This window comes from Ochotona princeps, chromosome 4, assembly GCF_030435755.1.
Source record: "Ochotona princeps isolate mOchPri1 chromosome 4, mOchPri1.hap1, whole genome shotgun sequence".
NCBI classification, from domain to species: Eukaryota; Metazoa; Chordata; class Mammalia; order Lagomorpha; family Ochotonidae; genus Ochotona; species Ochotona princeps.
This window is the reverse complement of record NC_080835.1, coordinates 42,293,677-42,307,127: the sequence shown is the minus strand read 5'-3', so window position 1 is coordinate 42,307,127 and position 13,451 is coordinate 42,293,677. Positions and strand designations below refer to the sequence as shown.

The 13,451-nt window shown below is 36.2% G+C and overlaps 1 protein-coding gene across 2 annotated transcripts in view; it reads left to right on the top strand.

Annotated features, from left to right (window-relative positions):
- Positions 1–13,451, top strand: part of PDE3B (phosphodiesterase 3B) — a 128,750-nt gene that overhangs the window by 76,894 nt on the left and 38,405 nt on the right. For both annotated transcript variants that reach the window (XM_004593757.2, XM_058663333.1), the window contains exon 5: positions 10,087–10,193. In XM_004593757.2, coding sequence (XP_004593814.2) covers positions 10,087–10,193 — 107 coding nt within the window. The remainder of the gene's footprint in view (positions 1–10,086; positions 10,194–13,451) is intronic.

The window sequence follows — 13,451 nt, the reverse complement described above, 5'->3', positions numbered from 1 at the left end:
AATACAGGGTCTGCAAAAGTTCATGGAAAAATGTTTATTATGACCAAAATCAAGTATGGATTTCAAACAATTTTGTACCAAAATAAATTATATTCCTAATTCTGTGTTCCATGAACTGTTTGAAGCGTCTTTTTACATTCTGATAGCAAAGTTTGTCACTTACGATTTTTTTTTAAAGATTTATTATTATTTTTTTGAAGATTTATTTTTAAGATTTTTACAAAGTCAGATATACAGAGAGGAAGAGAGACAGAGAGGAAGATCTTTCATCCGATGATTCACTCCCCAAGTGACCCACAACGGCCGGTGCTGCGCCAATCTGAAGCCGGGAACCAGGAACCTCTTCCGGGTCTCCCACATGGGTGCAGGGTCCCAAGTCTTTGGGCTGTCCTCAACTGCTTTCCCAGGCCACAAGCAGGGAGCTGGATGGGAAGTGGAGCTGCCGGGATTAGAACCGGCGCCCACATGGGATCCCCGGGGGGCGGGGGTTCAATGGGAGGACTTTAGCGCCGGGCCCGTCACTTAGGATTTTGAAAGCCAGATACTGCTCTCATATACAGGTTATAAGCTTCTCTCATATTATCCTTGTTAATAAAATTAGAATTAATGTAAATTTCATGTTTAATGACTATTATTAATGAGCATGTGTTGTACCTTTTTAAGCTATTGTCTCAAAATTTTAAGCAGTAGATGGCAGAATTGGACCATAGCCATTTGATAAAATTTGTCAACATTTATATGTGAAATATAATCATGTAATTATTTCTGAATTCTTATGTGACTTATTAATTTGAATTTTCTATAAAAAGTGGTTGAACGATGAAATTACTTTTTATAAAAGCAAATGTTGTACAAATTAATATGTAAAATAGGAGTACATTTAAGTATAGAAAGTATAGTACAGGAAAATGAGCATTGATCTAAAGTTTTCTTATGTTTTGTTTTAAATGCATATAAGAAAATGGATAATAGATTATATCAGCTATTTGTTTAATCATAGGAAGCATTATGTTGAAAATCTTGCTGGGTATAAAAAGGAATGAAGAAAAGGATACTGTTTCCTAATACTTCACAAAGACACAGCTGCGAGGTGTTTGCTGTGAAACATTTGATAGTCACTGAGTTAAGGTCAGATGTGTACACTGAGGCAACATCCCTTCCATCCTGTTGCTCCTGTTCTCTTGCAGGAGTGGAGAACTCAACCCACAGGCTGTATAAAACCCACAAAATTGTTTGGTGTGGCTTTGCCAGTTCAACCACAGGCAAGACTCAAAATTTGATGAATCTGAAGTAGACTGATTTTTAATTTCATAAAATGGTAGGCCTGTGAATGATTTTATAAATACCCAAATGGCCCTAGACAGAAAAGTTTCCCCAGCCCAGTTAAAGTAAGCAGATTCTATATGTTCATTAAATTTCATTAAAGCAAAAACGATTTGCCTCATAAAAGGTGGAGACATTTTGCAAAATTAAGCATTTGATGGCAATATATACATCTAATTTAAATCAATCAAGGATGTAACCTTTTTAGTATGCAAACTAAGGCATTTTTGAACAATATTTTTCTGAATGTCTTGAGTATAGGTGGGTAAGTTGGGAATGTATGAAATATTCACAGCTATTTTTCCTTTTCAAATTCAGGTCTGTAGGTTATTACCATCCAGAAGGAATTTCTGTGGTGATGTGCCATCCAAAGATGGTAGCCATAGCTTTATGTGGAACGTGCCCAGTACAACTAAGAAACCGAATTTAAAATCTGATTGAATTGTAATTAATTTAATTAAAATATAAACAACCTATGTGACTATCATGAGATCTGTGAGGGAACTTCACACTCTTCATGGAAAAATGAGATCAAAAAACAAGATTATTTTGCTGTAAAAAATTGTAGGAATCCATGCATAGTTTTTTTTTTAACTTTTTAAACTTTTCATTTATTTTTTATTGGAAAGTCAGATATATAGAGAGGAGGAAAGACAGAAAGGATCTTCTGTCCACTGATTCACTCAAGTGGCCACAATGGCCAGAGCTGAGCTGATCTGTGCCAAAACCACGTCTCCCACGTGGGTGCAGAGTCCCGAGGTTTTGGGCTGTCTTTGACTTCTTTCCCAGGCCACAAGTAGGGAGCTGGATGGGGAGGAAGCAAAACAGACAGGACACGAACTGGTGCACATATGGGATCCCTGCACATGCAAGACAAGGACTTTAGCTACTAGGCTACCGCACCAGGCCCATGCATAGTTTTTTTGTAGAAAATACTTTCTCATGAATTTTTTGAAGATCCCTCTTATATTAAATAATGAAGGTGTTAATTTTATTGTGTAATTACATTTACCTAAAGAACCTTAAGGTTTTGATAGTCTAGTTAATAAACTTGTATCCCTGGAGTCACACTGAATTTATTAGAGTGTTCTAAAACTAAGAGCTTATTTGCTAGTTTTTTTTAAATAACTTTTTTCAACATTACATTTAATATCTTAGAAGATTCGGTGAAGCAGGAATAATATATAAAAAAGCATAAAGGATAAAAAGAAAAACAGAAAATTCTTGCTTACCCAGAAAGCCGAAGGATGCCCATAAATAAAGTGTTAGGGGTTCCAAAGAAACCCTATACATCAATAGAAACACATTTAAAATTACGAAAAAGATAAAAATTAACCTTTCATCTAAGAAAGGCACAAAAATGTCTAGTTCCTTCATAATAAACCTATGGAATGTGATTCCTCCTTTATGGAGGAATTCATGAAATATGAGGAAAATATGAATGAAAGAGATAAAATGTGCGTGAAGAAATACAGTAGTAGTATGTCATGATAGTGGATTGTAAGATACATTATAATAATGTCAGTTCTCTCCAAATTAATTGAAACAACCAATGTATCTGGTTAAGATGCCAACAGAGTTTTTCATAGAACTTGATAAATAAAAGAGGAAATACTAAAAATGTTTAGATTATTTTAAGAAGGAACAAAATGGGAAAAAACTATTTGTAACAGATATTAAGATATATCCCTAAAACTGTATGCACTTTATTATTAATATGAAACCCTCATGTATATTGCTTTTTATGTGATAGAATGGGTATACACTTGTGATGAATGAAAATAGACTACTCAAAAATTTTAACAGAATTGCTTCTCTAAATTGAAAAAAATAGAAACATACTTTACATCACAAAGAACAACAAATATTTCAGGACTTGTAACATAGATAGTAAATAATAATTGTCCAGAAATGTGTGAAGATTTCCTTCAAGTTAATAGGAACAGGAAAACTCAGTAGAAAAATTAGCAAATTATAGGAACTGAAGAAGAATCATATATACTAGGTTTTTTTTAAAGATTAATTTTATTTTTATTTGAAAGGGGAAGCCACAGGTGGGAGAGAAATCTTTCATCTGCTGGTTCACTCCTCAAATGGCTACAACATCTGGAGTTGGGCTGTTGCAGAGAGGAGCTGCTTCCAGATCTGCCATGTGGGTGCAGGGGTGCAGGGGCCTAAGGACTTGAGCCATCCTCTGCTTTCCTCAGGCCACAAGCGGGGAACTGGAAGTGGGGCATCCAGGACATGAATCGATGCTGTAGGCGGAGGCTTAGTGCTGGCACCTTTACTGGAGTTTTGAGTCTTGACTATCTCAGCTTCGAATTCTGATCCATTTCCTTAATTGATTTTAACTGACCCTGTGATTTCAACATGATTCCAGTACTGAACTTCTTATTCTTGTAATCTGTCTCTGTAGCTAGATTTCTTTTCCTTTCAGCTGCTTTTTCATCTATTGTTTTGCCCTGTTTTTTGGCAAACTGTTGTAATCCTCTTGTTCAGTGGCTGCTTTCAAGCTGGATTTACTTAAAGACTTGTTTATGTCTTGTTACCATACAGACAACAGTTGTGAATTTTATCTGAGCAATATCTTTCCTTTATGTTCATTTCTTCTTCATCACTTTAGTACACGATTTCATGCTTTATACTATCAGTTATTTGGGGTTGTTGGAGTAGCATCTTAATTAGCTTTTTCATTTTCTACTCCAATCAATTCATCTTCTCCCTTCCACTGGAAGTTTTCCTTAAAAAAATCATGATTGTATGATGGTATGTCAAACTTTTTGTGAAAAAAAAAAAAAGAAATTAAAACAAGGTATTCTTGGTGGTGCTAATTTTGACGCACTTGTTGCTCATCGCAGTACCTGAGGTCTGTACCTAGTTAGCTGCAACTCCCCAGTCTAGTAATCTGCCCGGGAAGCAGTGATGATGGGTTTCTACCACTACTGCGGAAGACAAAGGTTTGAGTTCGTACCTGTATGTTATAGATATGGGAATAGTGAATTAGTGGGTGGGAGATTCCTCTCAGTCTCTCTCTCTCACTCTCATTCTCTTGCTCTCTTTCTGCAACTCAAATAAATAAAACATATTTTAGAAGTAGTGCTTAGCAGAGGTCAGCATGATGGGAAGTAAAGCTACACTTGCAGAATGCATCTCTAAAATATCAAAGTAGGATTCCTTTTTCAAGACATGTAAATATGACCATAGAGCATAATACTAGATTTTCCACCTTTGCCTTTACCGAACACGTAATGATGTCTTTAAATAATAGCAAGTCAATCCTGTAACTGTTGCTAAATGGACTACACCACTGTGATAATTTGGGGAATAATAAGGAGGGATGAGAGGGAAGAAATGAAGGTGAGAGAAGATATCCCCTATACCTATACAATTGCATCATGATGAATTACATATATATATGTGTGTATATATATATAATATATATAATTACTTTTATTATTTTCTATGATACAGTTTTGTAGGCATAGAGAATCCTCTCATTCCCTGCCCTTTCTCCCTCCCCAGTTTCCTCTTCCACCATTTTCACCCGTATAATCACAGTAATAAAGTTCTTTAGTAACAGTTGCAAGTTTAATGTTCTGCTATTTAAGTATATTGTGTTCTTGTAAGCGAAGACAAAGGTAGAAAACGTAGCATCATATTGTTGAGGTATACGGAGTCTAAAAAAGAGTAGTGCTCAAACCTCTTGTCTGGATTTGAAATCCTGCCAGTATTCATGACAAAGCTGCACTTTTACTTCAAAAGATAAAATGAAGTGGCATAGATGAGCAATCTTTAAAAGAGTAAGAAAAGAAGAATGATTTGGAAAGCTTCCTAGTTGAAAACAACACGCATGTAACTTGCTTTATCTCATCCTTGATGTTCTCTGAAAGCTTTATTCTTAGCTTACCTTCATTTGAAAATTAAACTTTCATGTAATTGAAATGCAAACAAATGATATACACATAATGTACTATGGTAAAAAGTAATGCCTTATTTGTACAAAGAATTAGGCAATTTTGCTATTCATGTTTTGCTTGGAGAAAAAAGTAGTAAGGGAGATATGTATAGCCATGGTCAAAAGAAATAGTAGTCTCAGTTGGGCATTCACCATAAAGCTTATCACTGTTGGTTACATAGAAGATTTGAGGTTGTACTTATTGAGGAAGGTGTTCTTTTCCAATACCAAAAATATCTTTCCAATATGATATTCCTTTAGTCATCTAAAATTACAACCAAATTCAAGCTTTTGATTTTGTTTGTCCATGTCTATGCCTTTCATTAAAAAAAAGAACTTAACTAGATTAGATCTCATTCGCATTTCTGCATATTAAATTTTTAAATAAAGGTTTTTTTTATTATGGCTGATGCAGTGGCCCAACAGGCTAGTCCTCCCCTTGTAGAGCTGACATCTCATATGAGCACAAATTCTAGTCCCAGTTGCTCCACATTCAATGAAGCACCTTGCTTATGGATTGGGGAGGCAGTGGAGAATGGCTCGAATCTTCTAACCCCTGCACCCATGTGGGAGACCTGGATGATGCTCAGGGCTTCAGATCTGCTCAGCTCTGGCCTTTGCAGCCAGAGTGAACCAGTGGATAAAAGATTCTCTCTTTCTCAGTCTTTCTCTGTCTTTCCTTTATCTAAATCTGACATTCAAGTAAAAAAAATCTTTAAAAATAAAGTTTACTTATTTATTTCAATTTATTTGAGAGCCATATGTAGCCAGAAAGACACACAGAGATCTTCTGTCTGCTTTTGTACCTCCCAAATGCCCACAATAGCCAGATTGGTCCATGCCAAAGCCAGGAGCCAGGAACTCGGACCAGCTCTCCCACATAGGTGGCACAGTCCCACTACTTCAGTCATCTGCTGCTGCCTCACATGGTATGCATTAGCAGGCAGCCATAATTAAGAATGTTACTGTGACTCTATACAACTCAATCTGACATGTGATATGAGCATCCTAGCAGGCGTCTTAATCACTAAGCCACACACACACCTGTTTATCCTCAATTTGCCTCAAAATATCACATCTTAAGATCCTGACATCCTCCTCCTCTGTTCTTCAAGGAAAGTGATCTGTTTCATCTCCAAATTTCCACAGCATCTTTATTTGTCTTATGGGACTTTTCTCTTTCTAACTTTTGTTAGCCATACTCCTCTGAAGCTCATTTAATTACTATGAAGAATTTGTGTTTCTAGATTAGTTGACAGTTCAGTTGACTGTCTTTAAATTCCAGTGTTAGCATTTTAGGGTTAAAGAATGACTAAACTCCTGTCCTTAATTTGCCTGATGTGACTGGGCCCTCTCTGATGTAGACAGATGTGTATTCATGGCTCATTAGAAAATGAAGGTGATTCATTCTTTAAGCTGACTCATAGCTCACTCTTTTTTTTTTCCCCAACAGAATTTCCCTTGGGAAAAATTAGCAAGTTGTATTAAATTACCCTGTAGAATGTCAAATACTGATCGAGTCTGAACTAAAAAGACTTGTTTTCAATCTTTGTCTAATCATTTATACCACAACTGTATAACCAAATCTAATGATTGTGTTTCCCGATAATAGGATGGCCCCTAAAAATGACCTTAGGAACTAGCATCTCAAATTCGTGCCTAAGATATTTCAGAAATTCAGGAGGGCTTCTTAGTATCTTAAGTGTGGCTCTCTAAATATAGACATATAGCTATCAGATTCATACAATTGCTGTTAAAATAAAAGGTTGACATGATACAAACTGGATTGGCTAGAAGTCAACTCAGTATATGGCTTAAGAGTGACTAACATATATCATCTTTTGTAGTATGTGCATATGATGTTGACATTGATTCTCGGGTCTGACTTTAATCACCCTCCTGCTAACTGTGACTAATAATTAAAACCTCTAGTCTTTCTTCAGTATTGCTTTATGTTATTCACTGAGTTCTGGGCCGGGTATTAAGAAGATCCTGGAACTGATTTGAGAACTTAAATTTTTACTTTTAATACTCAATTATAAACAGATCCATGGATACATGAATTTATGATATAATTTTAACCTGGGTTAAAGTGGAAAACTATGGAGGGTTTGGGTTGTACCACAGTAGGTTAAGCTACTACCTGTGGTGACAGCATCCTGTTTCAGAGTGCCAGTTTGAGTTTGGCTACTCTGCTTGTGGTCCAGCTTCATGGTAATTCCTGGCAAAGCAGCAGAAGGTGTACTAAGTATTTGGGGCACTGCAAGTCACATGGGAGACTCAGATGGAGTTTCTGGCTCCTGGCTTTGACCTGCCGGATATCTGGCTGCTATGGCCATTTGGGAAATGAGCTAGCCAGTGCAAGATCTCTCTCTTTTCCCTCTTCATCTCTCTCTCCCTGCCATTTAAGTAAATACTTTTAAAAATCATATATATAATGAAAGAGGAGAAAATTATGCAGCAATTCTGTGCCTGTGATTCTATACGGGACTTTTCTCTGTTTGTCTTGAGGTTAATCATGGAGTACACAAAACTTTCTGTTTGAATATTGTCCCAGGTTATACTTCTGTCCCAGTCTTTCTCACTTTACATGAAAGTAATAAATACTCACATATAAAGAATTATTGAGCATTGATAGGGAGATGAATTAATTTGGTATTATTATTTGCATACCGCTTATTTTTGTAATGTTGTCAGATAAATATTATTACTGGCTTGAGAAAAAAAATACAAGGTCAGAAGGTACCTAAGAATTATTTGTTTAAAATCTCTAAATTTATAGATGGAGTAATTGACAAAAATATAGAATTGTGTTGTGGAGATGTGCATGCAGTTTAGTGAGAGAAATTGGAATTGGAATTTTGGCTCAGCTATTTATCAGCTGGGTGAATGTAGAAACATTATTTAGCTTCTCAAATTCTCAACTTTCTTGTTAAAGAGAAATCACAGTAATATTGATAAGATGACTAAAAGAGATGAAGTATATAAAAATCTAAATCAAAAATAATGTCAATGTAAATCAATAATGCTTAAATTATAATTTTGGTAATATCAATAATGGAATTTTAATAAAGTGATTCCAGTTGATTTCACATGCCCTTTCTTTCTAAAATAAAACACTTTTCTTCTGTGAAGATATAAAAATAAATATTTCTGAAAGAAAAATCCAAGGAAAGCCTAAGAAATAGAAGTTAGACAATGAAAGAAAGTCCACTTACCTCAAACTGGAGAGCTAAAAAGCTCTGTTTATAATAACTGTACAATGGGAGCCCAAAGGGTCTAGTGGTGTTTATTCCACAAGTGTCTGTTGAACACCTGTAGTATCAAGCACTGTGCCAAATGTCCAGTGAACATGCAGATGAATGAGACATAGCCTGTACAAGAACTCATTTGAGGGAAAACAATCTATAAGCAGGGATATCATGATAAAATAGGAGTAAATGTTTTAAGGGACATCAACGAAAATCTTCTAGTGCAACACACAGGTAGATCTCTCCTGAGTAAATGGAATATCAATGTAGATGAAATATGGGAAGAATAAGGAAAAGCTTGAGAACTAAGGCCGTGCTAATAAAAGTTGAATGAACCTACATAAATTCAGTATGTCCTTGAAACTGTAGCACCTTCAACTGTAGCAGACTCAACTATCAGTAAAATAGGCCAGTGAATATGGAAAACAAGATTCATGGTGTGTTTCATATAAACATGGGATTGCTTTCATATGTATATATTTTTACCCCATCTAATTGGTAATGACTTAATAAGCTGTTCTACTTGTCATATTCGTGTATGCTATGCTTGCCTGTATATTTTAGCTTTTTCCATAAAAACCTTAAATATATACTAGATTTTTCAGTTTTAGGAAATAAATGTGTGAACGATAGTCAATACCTGTAAGGAGAGGGAATGGAGAATAGCAAAAAAACCTGTATGTTAGGCCAGTGGCTCTCTGTGGGACCTATGGGCTACCAGTATCACCATTATCCAAGAATTTTTGCAAAATTTAAATTAATGCCTTATCCTGTATCTAAAAGCTAATGTCTTAGGGATATGACCAGCAACATAGGTTTAAAAAAAAAAATCCCTGTGCCTGATGCGATAGCCTAGTGGTTAAGAGTCCTCGCCTTGCATGTTCCGGGTTCCTACATGGGCACGGGTTTGTATCCCATTGCTCTACTTCCCTTCTGCTTCCCTGCTTGTGGCCTTGGAAGGCAGTGGAGGACGGCCCAAAGCCTTGGACCCTGCATCCATGTGGGAGATTGGAAAGAAGCTCCTGGCTCCTGGTTTTACATAGGCTCAGCTTCAGCCACTGCAGCCTTTTAGGATGTGAACCAGCAGGTGAAGATATTTTTCTCTGTCTCTCCTTATCTCTGTAAATCTGACTGTCCAATGAAAATACATAAATCTTAAAAAGAAAAAGACAAACATTCTTGGTAATAATGATAGCCTTCTTTGAGCTTGCAATCCTCAAACCATAACCAATGAACTTGTGCATACTTGTTTTTGTAAATAACAATTTGTTGAAACACAGCTAACCAATTTATTATTGCTTATGGATGTATTTTATCCTGTAGTGGCAGACTTCATGAGTTACATTTGAGACCTTGTGGCCTGCAATGCCAAAGGTATTTGCTGTTCGATCCACTATAGAAAAGGCCTTTTCTCTCCTCCTTTAGGCCTTAGGGACTAGATAGAGATCTAAACTCTAAATGTACAAAAAGGTATTTGGTAATTGAGTTTAAGTTTAAAAAGAGGAAAAATTTTTTTTGTTTTTAGAATTGTTTAATGTCTTGTCTCTCTGTTTTTAGTCAAGGATGCTATCTAAATGGACCTTTCAGTTCAAATATACTGACCATCCCAAAGCAAAGGTCATCTTCTGTATCCCTGACTCACCATGTCGCTTTGAGAAGAGCTGGTAAGAACCATTCTTTATGATTTAAATATAGGAGTTCTCAAAGTATATTGCATTGTGAATCCTCTTCATTACACATTTATAGTTAGTTTTTAATCTCATTTTATTATTACTTGTGATAAGAGTGAATATGACTAAGAAATTTGAGTTTGGGGGCCAGTGCAATAGTGTAGTCAGCTATTACTCTGGCCTGCAGTACCACATCCCATATGGGCACAGGCTTGAGTCCTGGCTGGTCCAATTCCAATCCAGCTCCCTGCTGATGGCCTGGGAAAGCAGTGGAGGCTAACCCAAGGCCTTGGGCACTTTCACCCATATGGGAAACCCGAAGAGGCTCCTGGCTTACAGTTTTATATCAGCCCCACTCTGGCCATTTGAGTGGATGGAGTATCTCTCTTTCTTCTACTGACTCTGTAGTTCTGACAATGACGTAAACAAATCTTAAAACCAAAGAAATTTCAGTTTATCATTTGCCATTTCTCAGTTCATTTAATGAGCACTTTTCAAACATGTATTATGTTACCAGGCACCTTTTTAGGTAATAAGGATTCAAAGATAAAATACACAGCTATTTTATCAATCTTGATAGTTACAATAGTTACAGTTCAAGAGTAATAGAAAATCTTCAGGAAGAACAGTTTTGTTTGCTTTTTTTGTTTGTAGAATTTTAATTGTGGAGAAAGAAAATCTTGGTGTATGAACAGATAAAGTCAGGCCAGTATAATGGCTCTAATTGGCTAATCCTTTGGTTGCAAGTGCCCTGGATCCCAAGTGCACTGGTTCATGTCCTGGCTGCTCTACTTCCCTTCTAGCTCCCTGCTTATGGCCTGGGAAAGCAGTGGAGGATGGCCCAAAGCCTTGGGAATCTGCTCCCAGGTGGCTCCTGGCTCCTGGCTTTAGATCGTCTCAGCTCCAGTCATTGCGGCCACTTGGGGAGTGAACCAGTGAATGGAAGATCTTTCTCTCTGTTTCTCCTTCTCTCTATATTTATGATTTTCCAAGAAAAATAAATCTTTTAAGAAAAAGGTAGATAAAACCTAAAATGTATCTTGACAAGTCAATCTACTAGGAATTTTCTTTATAATTATAAAATGCCTCAAAAATTCCTGAGAATGATATTTTACAATTACAGCCTAACACTAGCAAAGAATGCTGATATTCTGATTTTAAAGTATATTATAACTGATAGTAGATAGCTAATAGCAGATAGATAGTTGCAATGGAATATAATATCACAAATTTTTATAGATAATTAGGAAAAACTGTAAAACTTGAAAAGGTAGGAAAATGTTATTGAAAAGCATTAGGATGAGATCTACATATGATATTGTTGTTGAATTTACAGGATCTTATCAGAAGATGTAAATATCTATTTGAAAGGCAGAAATTCAGAGTGAGAGAGAGGAGACAGGGAGAGAGATATCTTGCTTTTGTTGGTTCACTTCCCAAATAGCTGCAGGACTGAGCCAAGATTCTGGAGTGCCACAGTAGTCTCCCACATGGAGTGGCTGGTGTCCAAGTACTTAAGACATCTGCTTTCTCAGGTGGATTATCAGGGAACTGGATTAGAAGTAGAGTGACTGGAATTCAATCCTGTCCTCTATATAGAATGCCAGTGTCACAGGTGGTGGCTTAACCTGCTGGGCCGCAATGCAGACCCTGAATTACAAGCTTTTAAAATAACAATATATTAAAGGAAATAGAAAGTTGAGCAAAATGGGTGATGAATGCTTTCAGTAAACACTGGAACCAGAAATAATGGGCAATTTAGAACAAACTGTAAGAGATACGTGGAACACAGTTATTGCATTTGTGAATAAAGTCTGAACAGGAGAAGACACAGAATCATTCCCCAAAACCAATGAAAGAAAGCAGCCAATAAGTCTACAATGTTCAGCAATCAAGTTTATTACATAAATTAAGATTCTGAAAATAAAGTGCACAGTTTGTGTTCATCTTTGAGAGATTTTAACTCACTAGTCTCATTAACTAGTAGAATAAGAATGCAAAACAGTATAGGAACACAGAGTATTTGAATAACATGATGAATGGGTTTGAATTAACTGAGTATAAAGTAGTATATCCAACCATTGCAGAATGCTCATTATTTCCACAAACACAAATTTATCATAGTGGACACATGTTTGACTCTAAGTTTCAGTGAATTTGAAAAGCTTAAAATTACATAAAGGGAGAAATTGACTTCTGGAATTGAAGCGAGAGGGTCTCATTTCCCTTCTTAAATAACAACAGTAGGGGTACAACAAATGAGTCAAACATTTCAAAACTTTAAAAGCTAACAAGTCAGAGAAGATAAACATTTTTTTACCAAAGAAACTGCTGAAGTTTGATAAGAGTGCATTTTGTGACAGTTTTAAATTAGAGCTATTGTGAACTAAAAAAGGCTAGATTGTCTATAGAATAGTCTAGAATGTCAATATTACAAACAGTAACAAGATTTAGTAAACAATCTAAAGATGGAACATTGATGGAGGGAAGGTACATGTTACAGACACTTTGGAAGACAATTTGGCAGATTCTCAAAATGTTAAGCATAGAGTAGTTTATGACCCACCAGTTTTACTGTTAGATAAATATGCAATAAATAAGACCAGATGTTTATACAGATACTTATATATGAATGTGCATAGCAGGGTTATTCATATTAGTCAAATAGTAGGAAGAACCAAAATGGCTATTAACTTACAACAGTTTTATCGATGCAATGGGGGTTATTGTTCATCACAAAATAGAATGAAGTAGTAGCCAAATATGCTTTACGAATGAACTTTGAACACGTTATGCTAAATAAACATACTTAAAATTTTCATGCAAATTGTATGTGTCAGTTGTATGACGTGTCCAAATAGATGTTTCCATGGAGGTAGAAAGTACATAAATGTTTGCTATCATTTGAATATATACCCCCCAAATTTATGTGTTGAAATACAATCTTCAGTGCTAACAGGTAAGATAATGAAGTCATGAGGTGATAGGCCATTCCATTTATAGCCCTCAGGAATGCAGATCAGACCTTATGAATGTGGCACAAAGCGGAATGTGTGTGTGGCATAGCAGTTAGTTGCTGCTTAAATACCTGCAACCGATATGGAAGTGTCTGACTCTTGGCCTGGCTACTGTGCTTCTTACTCAGCTTTTGACAAATGCCCACCATGGGGGGAAGGAGCAGACAATGGCTCAGGTACTTGGGTTACTGCTGCCAATTTGGGAGACTGCTTTGGGGTGCCTGACTTCACCCCT